We start from the raw sequence: 20,116 nt of genomic DNA, 5'->3' as shown, positions 1-20,116 counted from the left end.
TATACGGAGTCCTCTCTCTGCTGAATAAATTCATCTGGCGTTAGCCAAATAAAATATAAAGTGCCGTCCTCTTAGCGACGAGATTAGGGGAGATGGTCTACTAGGTACAGGGGATAAGGCAGTTAATTCCGCAATCTCGAATACCTATACGTTAATATTTCTTCAGTAAAGATTCTATTAAGGATATTGGCCAAGATCAAGAGTCACAAAGGTTCTAGAGGATAATTTAAGTAAGCCAATTGGATGGGTTCTTAAGTCACCAGTTACGAGGAAAAATCCAATGAAGCAACCCTTGAGAATCCATGTTTCTACCGCAGCTTAAGTAGGTCATTTACGTGCGATCTTATGTCTCCAGTTACGAGGAAATATTTAGCTTAGAACCTTTATTTCATAGCTTAAGTGGGCCATGTGGATGTCTAGTTTCTTATCCATTTACGTGACATATTTGTCGTACGAGAGTTTGAAGGGCCTGGTCAAGGAGTGAGTGTGGGAAGAAGGTAGAGCGAGGTGAAGAAGATCGCCACCACTTCCCGCCAACTCCTTGAACTCAGCCAGTTCTCCCGCGCTTCCGCCAACTTAAAAAGTCTTGCCCGCACTTCCGTCAACTTAAAAAAAGTCTTTCCCGGGTTTCCGCCAGATTAAGAGTCTCCCCCGTGCCTAATCCAACATAAAAAGAGTGCTTCCTGTGTTTACGTCAACTTCCCAGTAAATTGCCCTTTTTCCCGCCAATTCCTCAAGTTCCCTCCAACATTAACACCATTTCTCACACTTTCACCAACTTGCCGCCAATTCAGTTACAAACTTTCCGCCAACGCCGCCCACTTCTTGCTCCTTTTCCAATACCACCAGTTTTCCCGTCAACTCTCCGTTCTTCCGCTAACTTTCCACCAATTCTCCGACAACTTTTTTTGCGTTTCTGCCTTCATCATATTAACTCTCCACCCTCCCGCTAACTTCCAACCAACTTTCTGCCCTTCTGCTAACTTCCCATCAACTCTCTTCTCTTCCGCTAACTTCCCACCAACTCTTCACCTTCCGCTAACTTCCCACCCACCAACTTTCTGCCCTTCTGCTAACTTTCCACCAACTCTCTTCCCTTCCACTAACTTTCCACCAACTCTCTTCCCTTCCGCTAACTTGACACCAACTCTCTTCCCTTCCGCTAACTTCCCACCAACTCTTCCTTCCTTTCTTCACACCAACTCTCTTCCCTTCCGCTAACCACCAACTCTCTTCCTTCCGTTACCCACCAACTTTCCCGTTAACTTTCCCTCTCTTCCTTCCTTCTTCCTCTAAACCCACCAACTTTCCAACTTTTCCACCAACTTCTTCTTCTTAACTTTCCACCAACTCTTTCTTCCGTCCGTTAACTTTCCTCAACTTTCTCAACTTCCTCTTTCCTTCCGCTAACTTTCCACCAACTCTCTTCCTTCCGTTAACTTTCCACTCTCTTCCCTTCCGTTAACTTCCACCAACTCTATTCCCTTCGCTAACTTCCCACCAACTCTCTTTCCCTTCCGTTAACTTTCCACCAACTCTCTTCCTTCCGTTAACTTTCCACCAACTCTTCAACTTTCCACCAACTCTCTTCCCTTCCGTTAACTTCCCACCAACTCTATTCCCTTCCTTAACTTCCACCAACTCTCTTCCCTTCTAACTTCCGTTCAACTTTCACCAACTCTCTTCCCTTCCGTTAACTTTCCACCAACTCTTTCCCTTCGTCTCCCTTCCGTTAACTTTCCACCAACTCTATTCCTTCCGTTAACTTCCACCAACTCTCTTCCCTTCCGTTAACTTTCCACCAACTCTCTTCCCTTCCGTCAACTTCCCACCAACTCTCTTCCTTCCGTTAACTTCCCACCAACTCTTCCCTTCCGTTAACTTTCCACCAACTCTCTTCCTTCTTTCTTCCCAACTTCAAACTTCCCACCAACTCTCCCTTCCTTCTTCCCACCAACTCTCTTCCTTCCGCTTCTTTCCACCAACTCTCTTCCCTTCCGTCCAACTACTCTCTTCCCTTCCAACTTCCCACCAACTCTCTTCCTTCCTTCTTTCCACCAACTCTCTTCCCTTCCTTCCACCAACTCTTCTTCCGCTAACTTCCTTCTCTTCCCTTCTTCTTTCCACCAACTGTCTTCCCTTCAGCTAACTTCCCACCAATTCTTCGCCTTCTGCTAACTTCCCACCCACCAACTTTCGGCCCCGTTAACTTCCCACCAACTCTCTCCCTTCCTTCCCACCAACTCTCTTCCTTCCTTTCACCAACTCTCCCAACTAAAGGAACTTCCCAACTCTCTTTTCCACGGGCTAACGCTCACTCCCGCCAGGGCAGGAAATAAAAGGGATCTTGACGAAGCATAAGGGCACGACAGGTGATCAGTAATGACCAACACTGTCCAATTCAGTTTGTCATACTATATATTGACGTCGAGGAGTTGAGTGAAATTCACAGCTAGGAAGGTGCTGGAGTCCAGTGAGATATATGGAGGTGAGAGATGGCCAGAGAAGTTAACATACACAACCAGGGTAGTGGTATGGCTTGATGACGTTTTTTTCTTTTTTTTTACGGGATTAGCCCATCAGGGCACAGGTCAATGACTCACATCAGGGCCTGGGGACGAAATAATAATAATAATAATAATAATAATAATAATAATAATAATAATAATAATAATAATAATAATAATAATAATAATAATAGAGGACCAAAAAAAAAAGATTTATAGTGAGAAATGATATATGTATGTTGTGTTGTCGAAGTAAAAGAAACAATTGAGACCCTGCAATTGTGTAAATGAGGCAGAAAGTCAGATCAGCAACCTGGGACTTGGTCACAATTTTTGTGATGCCATATGGCAGCAGGGTCTACCATTAGACAACACATTATGCTTCCAATATCTTCCCAGGCGGTAGTGCCTCCCTACTTGATAGCTGCGGTCCAAATTGGAGAATTTTATAATTTTTTTTTTCAGATTTGCCCTGCGAGGGGGCTAATTTATTGCATCATGTACAAGGAGCAGTGCAAAAACGTTTACAGCGCCCAGACGGGGAAGGATGCGGAGTTCATGCTTGGCTTGGTGACTCATGCATTAAAGGGGTAAGTGTCTGAGGGGCCATGGATTATGACGGCAAGTTTCATACATTGTGACAGAGTATGTGTATGAGGTATGTGTGTGTGGGGGGGGTTATCTGTTTATAGCAAGGCGTGGCAGGTCCCTAATAATGCCATGTGCCAGGCCTGTCTCTAGGAGGAATGATATATGGTCAGGGAGGGACGAGGTGTAGGTGGGGACCTGTAGGAGGAGGTAACAGTGCAAGTGAGGATGTAGTGAGATAGGGTGTGAGAGTCGGGTTGACCACAAAGTCAGAGTTGTCAATGTACTCCCATACGTTTGTACCTGTACCCTAAGAGCAGTCTCATGTACACAATGTGTTGGGACCGAGTCAGAGGTTGATACTGGAGAATGTTCAGAGTGCTCTGGAGAACGCAAATGGTAGAGTCGTCAACATATTCCCAAAGAGCGAGAGTATCCACCAGGAAAGTCACATCCTACTGCCTTGGGGGACGTCGCGGCTGAATGATTGAAAGGTAAAGATGGTCCCTCCGAAGCGTACTGTATGGAGACGGTGGATAAGGAAGTTCTGTATACCAAGAAATGGGACTTTTCCAGCTCTTATGGTTTTGTTAATAATTATGTTTCAGTTGATTAAGTTAAACACTCCGGTGAAGTCTGCAAAGATGAGAACCACAAAGATCTTAAGCTTCTCTAGGCTGCAATAGGTGAAGTCTATGAGCAGTGAGGACGTACAGTATTCATATTACCGAATGTTGAGGATTTACAGTGCCTCCAGTGTTCGCATAAGCCCAGTCAAGTACAAATCCCTCGCAATTTGTCTGAGGACCTGCACGATGGCGATGTGGACTAGTTGGAGAAAGATATGAAGTCTCTCAGTAAACGAAGCACTTCCCTTGTTTGAGCGAAGCATTAATGACGATGCAATGGAGTCTGGATACACCACACTGAATACTAAAGCCTCCGTTACACAAATAGGCAGTGGGATGGAGCCGACACTGCATTCGATTGCCTTCATTTCCCCAGCTGTAAAATAAGGTACCCATTCACAGCTGGGTGGTCGAGCGAAGCTAACGACCCTCGGAGCAGGCGGCGAGCGTTACTTCTAACTCTGCCGCTACACCCAAGTTATAAATTACCAGTGAACACAATGAAAATATTCTTCACTTATTTTTTATACATTAATTTTTTCACCAGCAACACTTTCTACCTAGAGCATTTTCATTTACGATATAACTTCCACGTATATTTTGTTATTACCTTTGTGTGCATGGATGGGTGGGGGGTGTGGATGGGTGGGGGTGTGGGGATGGGGGTGTGTGGGGATGAGGGTGTGTGGGGATGGGGTGTGTGTGGGGTGGGGGATGAAGGTGTGTGGGGGATGAGATGTGTGGGGGATGAGGATGTGTGGGGAGTGAGGGTGTGTGGGGATGAGGGTGTGTGGGGGGATGAGGGGTTTGTGGGGCGATGAGGTGTGTGGGGTGAGGGTGTGGTGGGAGTGTGGGGATGAGGGGGTGTGGAGGATGGGGATGAGGTGTGTGGGAGATGAGGTGTGTGGAGGATGAGGTGTGTGGGGGGTGAGGGTGTGTGGGGATGAGGGTGTGGGGATGAGGGTGTGAGGTGTGGGGGATGAGGGTGTGTGGGGATGAGGTGTGTGGGAGGATGAGGGTGTGTGTGGGGATGAGGGTGTGTGGGGGATGGGGGTGTGTGGGGATGGGGTGGGGGATGAGGGTGTGTGGGGGATGAGGGGTGATGGGGGTGTGTGTGGGGATGAGGGTGTGTGGGGGGATGAGGGTGTATGGCTGGAAGGGGCGGGATAGTATTTTAAGATTAATTTTTCCTCTCCCAGTGTGTGTAACCTCCTTGGAGCCCCCTCCCCCTCCCCTCCCCGCTATATTCGTCTAGTCCCTCTCCCTTCGCCTTCTCCACCTCCCTTATATATTCCTCCTCCTTTCCAACTGTTAGCAGAAGATGGTAAAGCACATGGTTGTTTCCCCTCCTCCTCCCCTCCCTTATCCTCATCCACATCACCTCCATCCCCTTCCCTTCACTTCCTTCCTCCCACTCTCCTCCCTCCTGATCATCCCCTCTCACCTCCCTCCTCCCCATTACCCTCTCCCTCCCTCTTCTTCATGGCCTTGAAGAAAGACAGGAACTCCGCATAGGAGGGAGAGCCGGCCATTCCCTCCTCCTCTTCCTCCTCTCTTCTTCCCTTCACTCCGGTTATTCTGCCTCGTAACACTTACCTGTGGAAGAGAGAACATGACAGTGTTACCAAGGATAAAGATTTAATGTGTTGATTTGCAATTATATTCTTTATTAATATTATCAACTTCATTAATTAATCAATCATCATCATCAACATCATCATAATCAGTCTACTTCCTTAATTATTATTATTATTATTATTATTATTATTATTATCGTTATACTATAATATTGTCATTATTACTCTTATTATCATTACTATAAGTCACTTGTGGAAGGTCAGCGAGATAGTCGGGATTACTTAGATAAAACATCAACTCAGTTCTAGCTGTAGTTTGGGACCATTGTTCTTCAAAAGTTTGACACAAAACATGGTATTAAGTCGAGCTATCCTCTCAGATAGGGAGGGCAGTAGTCGGGGTCAGATCAGGCTAGGATACAGACACATCTGGCAAGTTAGTAACGCTGTACCCATACCGGAACACTCAGCATGTAAACTTTGTGATAAACCTTTAAAGCATACACTTGAACACTATATTATTGAATGTGACACTGTCAAAGACTTCAGGCCACCTGGCTTATTATATCATGAACTTTGTAATTATTACATTGAATCGGGGGTGCTTGGGGACATTCTTGCTGTTTATCCAAAATTTGCTAGCCCACAATCATTAGTCCTCAAATAGAATATGACTTCTAATGTACCACTGTCTAGCGTGGTAGTGAACAGTATTTGATTAGATTGCCCCCGAGGGGGCTAGTTTATTGGGCACCCCCTTATGTCCTGTGCAAGGTGAAGCGCAGAAGCGTTTACAACAGTACAGTATTATCACCCACATGAATCTGAACTCTATATATATATACTGTTAATGAATATGATGTATTTCTTTGTGTGTGAACCTCTGTCCTGCGTGGCAGTGAGAAGTGATACCACCCTCAGTGTCAAGACCTGACTGAATTACTCAGAATCGGCAAACTGTACTCCAAGCTTTGTCAATAAATTATTTAACAACAAATACTGTAAGTCAGATTAAGACACGTGTGTTGAAGGCAATGAACTCTGTCTACTAGGAGGTCATGTTCTTCAAATTCTAAATCAAAGTATGAGTGGAGGAATCGTGACGTCACACTCAGAAAAATAAGCAATTAGTATCTGGTTTATTTTTCTATCTTTTGTATTTCTCTGATTCTTTAATGGTTTACCTGTGCTTCTCTTCATTACGTATTATTTTAAGGGTCAAAAACAGTCACTTAACACCACCTACACGTCACACAGTCACCTGACACCACCTACACGTCACAGTCACCTAACACCACCAACACGTCACACAGTCACCTAACACCACCTACACGTCACACAGTCACCTAACACCACCTACACGTCACATAGTCACCCAACACCACCAACACGTCACAGTCACCCACCACCTACACGTCACACAGTCACCTAACACCACCAACACGTCACAGTCACCCATCACCACCTACACGTCACATAGTCACCTAACACCACCAACACGTCACACAGTCACCTAACACCACCACACGTCACAGTCACCCATCACCACCTACACGTCACACAGTCACCTAACACCACCAACACGTCACAGTCACCCATCACCACCTACACGTCACACAGTCACCTTACACCACCCACACGTCACAGTCACCCATCACCACCCAACACGTCACACAGTAACCTAACACCACCTACACGTCACAGTCACCCATCACCACCCACACGTCACACAGTCACCTTACACCACCCACACGTCACACAGTCACCCAACACCCATACGTCACAGCGCCACACCGCCACCTCACCACCTGCCTCACAACCACCACAGTCACTAATCACCACCATCTAAACGTCACGGTCACCTTACACCACCTACACGTCACACAGTCACCTTACACCACCTACACGTCACACACAGTCACCCATCACCACCCACACGTCACATAGTCACCAGCCACCACCTACACGTCACACAGTCACCCATACACCACCTACACGTCACACAGTCACCCACCACCACCTACACGTCACACAGTCACCTGACACCACCTACACGTCACACAGTCACCTTACACCACCTACACGTCACACAGTCACCATCACCACCTACACGTCACACAGTCACCTAACACCACCAACACGTCACACAGTCACCTAACACCACCAACACGTCACACAGTCACCTAACACCACCTACACGTCACACAGTCACTTTACACCACCTACACGTCACACAGTCACCTAACACCACCTACACGTCACACAAGTTACCTAACACCACCTACACGTCACACAGTCACCTTACACCACCTACACGTCACACAGTCACCCATCACCACCACACGTCACAGTCACCTAACACCACCACGTCCACACAGTCACCTAACACCACCAAATACGCCACACAGTCACCTAACACCACCAACACGTCACACAGTCACCTAACACCACCTATCACACAGTCACCTTTACACCACCTACACGTCACATAGTCACCTAACACCACCAACACGTCACACAGTCACCTAACACCACCTACACGTCACACAGTCACCCTACACCACCTACACGTCACATCGTCACCTAACACCACCAACACGTCACACAGTCACCTAACACCACCCACACGTCACACAGTCACCTTACACCACCTACAGTACACATCACAGTCACCTAACACCATCTAAACGTCACAGTCACCTTACACCACCTACACGTCACACAGTCACCTAACACCATCTAAACGTCACAGTCACCTTACACCACCTACACGTCACACAGCCCACCACCACCAACACGTCACACAGTCACCTAACACCACCTACACGTCACACAGTCACCTAACACCACTTACACGTCATACAGTCACCCACCACCACCTACACGTCACACAGTCACTTTACACCACCTACACGTCACACAGTCACTTTACACCACCCACACGTCATAATCACCCACCACCACCTACACGTCACACAGTCACCTAACACCACCTACACGTCATACAGTCGCCCACCACCACCTACACGTCACACAGTCACCTTACACCACCTACACGTCACCCACACCACACACACGCCAACTTACCACCTAGTCAATAAATTTCATGCATTGCTCCTTCGTAACTTTGCCTGGGTGTGACGTGATGCCTTAACTTCCACCTTTCTCCCCACCTTCTTATTCCCTCTTTCTACCTCATCTTCTCTATTCCTCCCTCTCTACCTCTCTATTCCCTCTCTCTTTCTACCTCTCTACCTTCTCTATTCCCTTTCTTACCTCTCATCTTCTATTCCCTCTCTCTACCTCTCATCTTCTATTCCCTTCTTCTCTCCTCTCACCTTCTATTCCCTCTCTCACCTCTATCTCTCTATTCCCTCTCTCTTACCTCTCACCCTCTCTATTCCATCTCTTACCTCTTACAGCCTCCTCTATTCCCTTTATTCCTCTCTTTCTCTCCCTCTCACCTCTTGCCCTCTCTCCTCACTTAACTTCTCACTATTCCCCCTCTTCCTTACCTCTCACCTCACTATTCCCCCTCTTCCTACCTCTCACCTCACTATTCCCTTTCCTTACCTCTCACCCCACTATTCCCTCTTCCTTACCTCTCCCTCATATTCCCACCCTTCCACCTCACCTCACCTCCTTCCACCTCCTCTCTCTTCCACTCACCTCACTATTCCCCTCTTCCTTACCTCTCACCTCACTATTCCCTCTTCCTTACCTCTCACCTCACCATTCCCCTCTTCCTTACCTCCCCTCACTCATTCCCACCCTTCCTACCTCTCACCTCACTCATTCCCCTTCCTACCTCTCACCTCACTATTCCCTCCTCCCTCACCTCACATCCCTTCCCCTCACCTCCCCTTCACCTCCACCCCCCCTCCTTACCTCTCACCTCACTATTCCCTCTTCCTCTCCCTCACCTCACATTCCCTCTTTCCTACCACCTCACTATTCCCTCTTCCTTACCTCCTCACCTCACTATTCCCTTTCCTTACCTCTTACCTCACTCATTCCCTCTTCCTTACCTCTCACCTCACCATTCCCCCCTCTTCCCTTTATCTCACCTCACTCCCCTCTTCCTACCTCTACCTCACTATTCCCTCTTCCTTACCTCACCTCACCTATTCCCACCTTCCTTACCTCTCACCTCACTATTCCCTCTTCCTTACCTCCTCACCTCACTATTCCTCCCTCTCCTACCTCTCACCCCACTATTCCCTCTCCCACCTCCACCCTTCCCTTCCCACCTCTCACCTCACTATTCCCTCTTCCTTATCTCTCACCTCACTATTCCCTCTTTCCCACTCTCACCTCACCATTCCCTCTTCCTTACCTCTCACCTCACTATTCCCTCTCTCCTACCTCTCACCTCCTATTCCCCTCTTCTTCCTACCTCTCACCTCACTATTCCCTCTTCCTCCTCCCTCACCTCACTATTCCCTCTCTCCCTACCTCTCACCTCCTATTCCCCTCTTCCCTACCTCTCACCTCACCATTCCACCCTTCCACCTCCCTCACCTCACTATTCCCCTTCCTATCTCTCACCCACCATTCCTCCCTCCACCTCCCACCTCACTACTCCCTTCCTTACCCCACCCACATTCCCCATCCCACCTCACATTCCCTTACCACTCACTATTCCCTTCCTACCTCACCTCACTATTCCCTCTTCTTCCTCTCTCACCTCACTATTCCCTTCCTACCTCACCTCACTATTCCCTCTCTTCCTACCTCTCACCTCACTATTCCCCTCTTCCTCCTCTCACCTCACTATTCCCCTCTTCCTACCTCCTCTCACCTCACTATTCCCCTTCCTTACCTCCTCCTCACCTCACTATTCCCCTCTTCCTTACCTTTCACCTCACATTCCCTCTTTCCCACCCCTCCCTCACTTTCCCTCTTCCTACCTCTCACCCCTATTCCCTTCCTACCTCTCCCCACCCTCTCCTTACCTCTCACCTCACTATTCCCCCTCTTCCTTACCTCTCACCTCACTATTCCCTCTTTTCTCGACCTCTCATCTCCTCTCCATTGCCCCTCTCCCCACGTGTTTCCTCTTTTCGTCTCCCTCTTTCATTAAATATTTCCACGTCTCCGTAAATAGAAAGGAAGGAGACTTATCGTTCATCTCTCCGTGTCTGAATCTCTCCTCACACAAAAGAATTAAAAATTTATCGCCATTTCTTCAATTCTTCGTAAATTACTCGGAACTTGGCAGCTTTAGAACGTATAATCAAATTCGTCCACACACACACACACACACACACACACACACACATATATATATTGTCTTTTGAAGGATATTGTCAGAGGTCAAATATCAAAATATCCCGCAAAATACCGCTAAATAAATTAATTCGATATTTAATGAGCCTAGACTTGCATTTATTTTGTTAATATGACCGTGTGGCGGATATTTATGGAATTGCATATCAAATTACTCCTCCCCTTCCCTTGGTCATATCTCCACACAGTGATTTTTAGTGAAGTGATATTTGTGCATTTTTTTTGGTCATTTCATAAGATTAAAGGCCACAGTAATGTTTTTGTTTTGTTTTGAGGGGGAGAGAGAGAGAGGGGGGGGTGGGAGGGAGATGTTTGACTGAATGTTGGTTCCTTTAATCATTTGTTTTTTTTATCTACTTGTAATTTTCCTCTCTATCTACCTCTCTTTGTCCTCTATCTCTCTCCTCACTGCTCTTCCTTCACATCCATCCTCACCACCCAATAGCGTTTACCAGGACACGAGCTACTCATCACCCGGTATCTGACGATGGGAGGACCTTCATCATCACATCACAACACAATCAGCAGTGTTTATTACTATTGTGCCTCTGACGTGATCCTCAGCGTCCGTGTTTAGAGAAGGTTAGTTGCCTATATGTTAAATCTTGTATGTGTATGGTGTTATCAAGTGTTACCAGGGATCATGATGTTGTGTTATGTATTGTGTATATAGGCATACAACACACATACACGACATACAAACACACATACACCCGCCACATACTTACCCACACCCCATCCCCCCTCCCACACACACACACACACAAAACTTCCCTGTATTCATATAGCTACCCACACTACATCCACATCCACCCACACACACACACCCACCTACACACTCCTTGACACCTGATCATAAATACAACCATTTCTCAGTAGCTGTTACCTCCAAGCTTCACCTTCCCCCCTGACCTGAGCCATCACATGTAAAATACTTCACTTTTATCGGGTATTTACAAAGAGCGCTGCAGATTCTCAAAGGTTCTTGCATTTAGTATTTTCTCACTAAATGGCTCATTCTTAAGGTTACATCATCAAATATTTTCTCCTATAACTGAAGATGGGAAAAATACAGTATTCAATTGACAAGTAAAAGGTGCTTACGTCTGTTAGTTCCATCGATCTTATTCACAAAGTGTCCCGGGTTAAATATTTTCTTTAATTATTTTCAAAAGTTCTTGAGATCAATTTTTTTCTAACTGAGAATGTGAGATGACGTCTAATTGGCTCAAGAGAACAACAAGCCAAAATGGAGTCATAGACGAACCTTACCGAGGCGAGATTTTATTTATTTGTATCTATTTTTTTTTGGAGGAGGGGGGTACTACTTCAATTTGTTGGGTTTATTCACCTGCGTTCATTCATGCACTATGTACTGAATGTTTAGAAATTATTTATTTATAAGTACTAAGAGTGATATTTTGTCTGTACAGTTTGTGCCTGGAACGTCTGTAGCTGGAATATGTGTGTGTGTGTGTGTGTGTGTGTGTGTGTGTGTGTGTGTGTGTGAAGCACCTGTCCCGGGAACAGCTGTGTTTGAAGTGTTGTGCTTTTAACAACAGCACCAGAATCACTTCTTCCCTGAACACTTCATTGACCCTTGAAGGAGTTGTGTCGCACTTGGCTAATTTATTCTCACTAACGCTTGATGATTTATTCACCTGGAAGAAACCCCCGTTCACTCACTGGGTTAAAACATATCTCGATTAAGCAAGTTTCACAATGACAAAGAGGTGGTCTACCTATATTAACGAAAGCACATATTTTTCTTATCCTTCCTTAAAAAAAAAAAAACCTTACCTAACCAAAATATCCCTTAGTGTAAGTACGAAAAACCTTATGTATCCTTAACACCTTATCCAATCCAAAACTTCCCTTAATTTAGGTACTAAAGATTTTATCCAATACCTAAAACCTACTTAACCCCTTAGAGGTAAGTGACGTATGGTATTTTATTCAGGTTAACGCCAGACAATTCTATGCAGCTGAGAGAAACCACTGCCCTCTAAAGCGTTAAATCAGTATAAAAGAGACAGAAGGGTTTTTAGTTCACGCAGTCTGACAATAACCTTCGGCAACTCTTCACCTGTTAGTGTTAAGTGCCTCAACCACGACTTCTACCTAATGAATATCTTAGTTATGCACCTGGCGTTGATACACTTATACTAAGCCTCTGTGTGGTAAATTACGGATCACCTGAAGATTAGCAAACCCAACATATTTCACCTGATGATTAAACACACAAGCGTAGGTGGGTTGGGGTGGGGTGGGGTGGGGTGGTGTGTGGGTTGGGGTGGGTGGGGTTGGGGTGGGGTGGGGTGGGGTGGGGTGGTGTGTGTGGGTGGTGTGGGTTGGGTTAGGTTAGGTGAAGTAAGGTGAGATTAGGCTAGGTTAGGTTAGATTATTCTAAATGTGAAAATAAGTGACTAATTTTCAGTTGATCCAAATATACATCTAGATTGGAGTCGTGTGTGTGTGTGTGTGTGTGTGTGTGTGTGTGTGTGTATGTGTATGTGTATGTGTGTGTGTGTGTGTGTGTGTGTGTGTGTATGTATGTGTGTGTGTGTGTGTGTGTGTGTGTGTGTGTGTGTGTGTGTGTGCGCGCCCGTAAATATTTGTGTATAAAATTCCTAAACCCGTGACCACCCCAGAGAATGGACAGTTATTTTCTCTCAGTCCTGAAGTGCACTTGATTTGTGGGGGAAATTCCAGGTGGTGGGAATATTGCCTGGCCAGAAGTCTCGTTTTAATTACCTGTATCACGTAGTCACTCCACGCTCCTGTGTACAAATTCTCTTTCACTATTTAGGGACCTTGTGGCAGCCAAGCGAGGTCGCATTCAGAGAGATTTTGCAATGGATTACTGTATAACCTCTGATATGGACCTATGTCAAGAAGAGCGGTAGGTAGGTTAGGCAGCGTTATGCTAAGTTAGGTTAGGTTTGGCTGCGTTATGTTAAGTTAGGTTAGGTTATGTTTGGTTAGGTTAGGCTGCGTTATGTTAAGTTAGGTTAGGGGTTATGTTAGTTGTTGGTGCTGCAAAGTTAGGTTAGGTGAAAGACAGGTGTTTATGTAGGGAGTCAGGGACAGCTGCAAGAAGACCTTACATACATATTGTAATATTACCGAGGTGACAGAAGATTACGTGAAATGTCTGTATAGTCTTCTCAGAGGTTAAATGTTCCAACCCAACAAATTTATCCTAACTTCACCTAACCTAACAAACTTAAACTCACTTCACCTAATTTTACCTTACCAAACTTAAATTCAACTAACCTAACCTAACTAAACTACCTTCCCTTAACCTAACCTCACCTAATCTAATTAACTTAAAACTCACCTCACCTAAACAGAATATCACCAAAACAATTCTTAGGTGCCAAGACATTAAAAGTTCTATAATAATAAAAAAATACGTGAAAATCTTAACCACAACTTCAAACTTTGGTGAACAAAGACAACTGAACCTTATGTTGAGAGTTATTGAGGAGGAAAGACCCGAAATGCTTCTTGAATGTTTCCTGATGAGCGCTGCAAAAGTCTCCACAATCGTGAAAACGCAACTGATATTACAGAAGTTTCTGAATAAGACTTGACTATGTTCAAAGGCACATGACTCACAAAATTTATTCATACTTCTTCTCAGTGGCAAGGCGTGAAAAGAGCATACATACATAGCTCCACAAGTAGAAAGTCTCTTGACATATTCACGGCGTTTTAATTGGTTGCTCAAACTTGACGCTATCATAAGATATTAAATCACCTGTTTGTGGTGGATACGATTGACGTCATCATGCATGGAGACGATAACCTAGACCGGGTGAAAGGTCATGACCTGTTGATGAGGTCTTTGGCTTGAACGACTGACGAACCGGAAAAACTGGGGTCCAGAATCCAGAGTTACAAGAGGTTCGTACGGTTGAATATTTCCGCGTCGCTGAAGGTGTGAAGTGTGTCACGGGACTCTGCCTAACTGCTGCTAAGTCAACGTACAGACCAGTATAAGATTGTCTTGTGTAATCAATTGTAATGCTTCTTTTTGTATCTACGCCGAAATCAACGAGTTAGGTACATTCATCATTATTATCGTCATCATCGTCGTCATAATTATAATTTAAGAGGAATAATCATATGAGGAACCTTTATGAATCTGGAGTCTTAAGTTTTTTCTCTGACATCATCTCGATGGTTGGCAATAATGTAAAAGAAATAAAATATTTTTATTAACGCACTGTTTCCACCTCTGACCTTGAAGATGTCTGCGTTCAGATGTAAAGAAGAAAAAAAAGAAGGAAAAACAGTAATCCATCAATTTCATCAGGCGTGAAATTTAACATGTCCAGTTGTTGTTGTTATACTATATAAAGTTACATTATGAGCGGAAACATCACTTGTGGGAAACTTTGTAAGTACAGTTGACGATGGTGATGGCTTAAACGTTCTCCACGAGTTATGGCAAAAATATACTGAGGGCGAATGTTGGAACGTTAGAACACACACACACACACACACACACACACACACACACACACACACACACACACACACACCACACCACACACACACACACACACACACACACACACACACACACACACACACACACACACCACACCCACACCACACACACACACACACACACACACACACACATCCACACCACAAACACACACACACACACACACACACATACACACACACACCACCCACCCACACACCCACACACACAGACCACACCCACACCCACACCCACACCCACACACACCCACAGACACACACACACACACACACACACACACACCCCACACACACACACCACACACACACACACACACCACACCCACACACACACACACACCACACACACACACACACCACACACACCACACACACACCACCCACACACACACCCACACACACACACACCACACCACACACACACACACCACACACACACACACACACACCACACACACACACACACACACACACACACACACACACACACACACACACACACACACACACACCTAAAATTCATACCTAGCAAAGTGCTCTTTTCTCTAATGTGGAACCAAACATAGCCCAGCACTTGATACCATCCCTCCACCATCACCCTTACAACCCAGCACATACCATCCCTCTCACATCCCAGCACTTGATACCATCCCTCCACCACCCATCACCCTCACAGCCAACGCCAGATACCATCCCTCCACCACCCATCACCCTCACAGCCCGGCACTTGATACCATCCCTCCACCACCCATCACCCCTCACAGCCCGGCACTTGATACCATCCCTCCACCACCCATCACCCTTACAACCCAGCACTTGATACCATCCCTCCACCACCCATCACTCTTAAGCCCGGCACTTGATACCATCCCTCCACCACCCATCACCCTTACAACCCAGCACTTGATACCATCCCTCCACCACCCATCACCTTACAACCCAGCACTTGATACCATCCTCCTCACATCCCAGCACTTGATACCATCCTCCACCACCCATCACCACAGCCCGGCACTTGATACCATCCCTCCACCACCCATCACCCTCACAGCCCGGCACTTGATACCATCCCTCCACCACCCATCACCCTCACAGCCCAGCACTTGATACCATCCCTCCACCACCCATCACCCTTACAACCCAGCACTTGATACCATCCCTCCACCACCCACTACTTACAGCCCGGCACTTGATACCATCCTCCACCACCCTTACAACCCAGCACTTATACCATCCCTCCACCACCCATCACCCTTACAACCCAGCACTTGATACCATCCCTCCAACCACCCATCACTCTTACAGCCCAGCACTTGATACCATCCCTCCACCACCCATCACCCCTCACAGCCCAGCACTTGATACCATCCCTCCACCACCCATCACCCACAACCCAGCACTTGATACCATCCCTCACATCCCAGCACTTGATACCATCCTCCAACCACCCATCACTCTTACAGCCCAGCACTTGATACCATCCCTCCACCACCCATCACCCTTACAACCCAGCACTTGATATCATCCTCCACCACCCATCACCTCACATCCCAACACTTGATACCATCTCCACCACCCATCACCCTCACAGCCCGGCACTTGATACCATCCCTCCACCACCCATCACCCTCACAGCCCGCACTTGATACCATCCCTCCACCACCCATCACCATCACAGCTCGGCAATTGATACCATCCCTCCACCACCCATCACCATCACAGCCCGGCACTTGATACCATCCCTCCACCACCATCACCCCAGCCCGCCACTTGATACCATCCCTCCACCACCCATCACCCTCATAGCCCAACACTTGATACCATCCTCCACCACCCATCACCATCACAGCCCGGCACTTGATACCATCCCTCCACCACCCATCACCCTACAGCCCAGCACTTGATACCATCCCTCCACCACCCATCACCATCACAGCCCGGCACTTGATACCATCCCTCCACCACCCATCACCATCACAGCCCAGCACTTGATACCATCCCTCCACCACCCATCACCCTCACAAGCTATACACCTGAGCTGTCCACCTGTCCTCTCCAACGTTCATTGTCTCACTCCACCAATACCGTTCCCTCGGTTTGTTAATTAGGAAAAGAGTGATCATCCATCCTTCCCTCCTCCGGCTCCAGGCACTTCACCCAGCCGCTCCACTACAGACAGACCTGCTAGTTCGCTTGACTCAGCACCTTATCTTTACTCTTGAGAACGTTGGTAAAACTTATCTTGAGGTTCTTGATCATTGTAAGTGTTGAGGCAAAGTTTACCATCAGGTTCTGCTTGCTAAACTTTCCTCTTTCGGTCTTCTTGATTCTTTAATGCCCTGGGTTGCCAAGTGTCTCTCCAACCACCATTTCTCCACCCAGTACCACACACTTAACTTGATTCACGATGCTGACCAACACCAACAAGTTTATCCAGATGCTGTAATCCGGTCAGGTCTTCCAGAAGATCATTTTAATACTTACAGTCCAATCCATCACCCTACCCCCTCCCCCCCTCCCAGCCATCCTTTCAGACTCAATTAATACACATTTATTAAATTTCTTCTCAAACCCACATCTGCTCTGTGTATGTTCCTTCAGTAGGACTTTCATCAACATTCACCTCCGTCATTTCCAACTATGAAATTCCGTCCCCTCTCACATACAACCTACAGCGCTTTAAATGTTAGTGTGTATAACCTTCACCGCCCATCACACAACAAAATATATAGTTTCATCTTTCTTTACCATGATTTGTAAATGGTGAGTCTAGCTGTGGTATACGAGTAGGTCAGTTGGTCAGGAGGACTTCCCTTCAGGCGGTACAATGTTGGGTGTATTATCCAACCCCGAGTATAATGTATACAATGTATATCATAAATCAACAACACCAGCCGCAACCTAATGTGGAGGCGTATTATTAGATAAATATTTTTTTTTCACTATTAAATTGTAAGTTTGTGTTATAAATGTTGAATATTACGTTACAACAATGTTAAAAAAATTTGTTTATCAAAATACAAAATATATCACTATAGCTACACCACACTGTACAATTTTTACTTGACATGTCCACTACAATAGCATTAATATACCTGGGTGTTATTTAATAAATTAACTTTACCTCTACCACCATCATATGAGGAGTCGTTCCAGGTAAAAAGTTAAGACAAATGTAAGAAAAACGTCGAAAAAACGCACTTGAAGTTTACCAATTATGAAACAATTATATAATGTTATATTTAATAGTTAAGCAACTTTTGTCTCAAATTTTTTATTTAACTGATCCATCAACTCTTATGATTCGTAAAAATAATTATAGTTTAAAACGGGTTGTGACAGGTTGTGACGGGTTGTAACAGTTGTGACGGGTTGTGACGGGTTGTGGCGAGTAGTGATAGGTTGTGACGGGTTGTAACAGGTTTAGACGGGTTGTTAGGTGAACTTAATATCCAAGTCAAGTCAATTTAACCTAAAATTTCATTTCTATATAAAATAGATATAATAGCATAGGACATAAAGCCTTTATGACGGTCACTAGTCTATAATAGAGCTTTTTAACAGGGACAACATCTATAACAGGAAACACTGAAGAGAAAACATCACTGGTTGAATTCGTCTATGTGATGGTGTGACGCACTTAACTAACAGCCAGGTGTGACGCACTTATCTAGCAGCCAATGTGGTGTGATGCACTTATCTAGCAGCCAATGTGGTGTGATGCACTTATCTAGCAGCCAATGTGGTGTGATGCACTTATCTAGCAGCCAATGTGGTGTGATGCGCTTATCTAGAAGCTAATGTGATGGTAGGCAGCTACCAAACAGGGAGGTACTACTGCCTGGGAAGATATTGGAAGCATAATGTGTTGTCTAATGGTAGACCCTGCTGCCATATGGCATCACAAAAATTGTGACCAAGTCCCAGGTTGCTGATCTGACTTTCTGTCTCATTTACACACAATTGTAGGGTCTCAATTGTTTCTCTCACATGACAACACAACATACATATAGCGTTTCTCACTATTGATTTTTTTCATTCTTGTATTTCTTTGTACAGTATTTATTATTATTATTATTATCACAGTGTAGTTATTATTATTATTACCATTAATATTTTATTTTACTTTTTATTATAAATTTTATTTACTATGAATTATTAGTACATTCCCCAGGCCCCGATGTGGGTCAGTGACCTGTGCCCAGGTGGCTAATCCCCGTGTAAAAAAAAAAAAAAAAAAAAACCAGCAGCTAATGTGATGGTATGACGCACTTAACCAGCAAAACAAACAGACAGACAGACAGACAGATTAATGGTGTTGTAGACTTAGTACCACCACTCAGTTTCTTCCTATAACTATTAAATTATAAACAAAGCTTTCGATGACTCGGGTAACACGGTAGGAATTTCCCCACTGTCCCTCAAGCGTGAGTACAAAACGTAGTAACAGTTCTGGCGTCAAATAAACCTTTTCTTGTCAACACCACAAAGATCTCCCCAATAATAAGTGCTTCTCCCCTCACCCCTACGGCACAGTGGTGAGGGGAGAGGACGTGGGGGAAAGGGGTGGGGGGTGGTGAGGTGAGAAGGAAGTAGAGGGAAGGAAAGAAAGAAAGAAAGAGTGAAAGAAACAAGGTACTCTCCAAATAACTGTAAATAAGAGGGGAGAGAAAATGGGATTAGAGAGGAAAGAAAGGAACAAGAAACTACTTATTCCTTCCCTCTGAGGCAAGTAGTGAGACCTGGGAGTGGGGTGGTGACGTTAGTGCTCCAGCGTCTGACGTCTTACGGTTAACACATCTGCATTTTGATGTTCCTTGTGGAGTCATGTGTTGATTCCGTCCTGCCCAAGGTGTGGCGGAGTGGGTGGTGGAGTGGGGTGGTGATGTGTGCTGGAGTGGGGTGGTGATGTGTGCTGGAGTGGGGTGATGTGTGCTAGAATGGGTGGTGGGATTGAGAAGTGGGGTGGTGATGTGGGGTAGAGTGGGGTCCTCAATGGCGGTGATGT

The 20,116-nt window shown here is 45.7% G+C and overlaps 1 protein-coding gene across 1 annotated transcript in view; it reads left to right on the top strand.

Annotated features, from left to right (window-relative positions):
• The first annotated feature begins 3,005 nt into the window (after window positions 1-3,005).
• LOC121876128 (keratin-associated protein 12-2-like) overlaps window positions 3,006-20,116 on the top strand; it is a 51,559-nt gene continuing 34,448 nt past the window's right edge. Inside the window, exons 1-2 of the mRNA XM_042381065.1 lie at window positions 3,006-3,097; window positions 3,411-3,494. Coding sequence (XP_042236999.1) covers window positions 3,006-3,097; window positions 3,411-3,494 — 176 coding nt within the window. The remainder of the gene's footprint in view (window positions 3,098-3,410; window positions 3,495-20,116) is intronic.

The sequence above is a fragment of the Homarus americanus genome, unplaced genomic scaffold (assembly GCF_018991925.1).
Source record: "Homarus americanus isolate GMGI-L3 unplaced genomic scaffold, GMGI_Hamer_2.0 scaffold34921, whole genome shotgun sequence".
In the NCBI taxonomy this organism is placed as follows: Eukaryota; Metazoa; Arthropoda; class Malacostraca; order Decapoda; family Nephropidae; genus Homarus; species Homarus americanus.
Note: the sequence above shows the minus strand (reverse complement) of the source record. Positions and strands in the feature narration are given on the sequence as shown.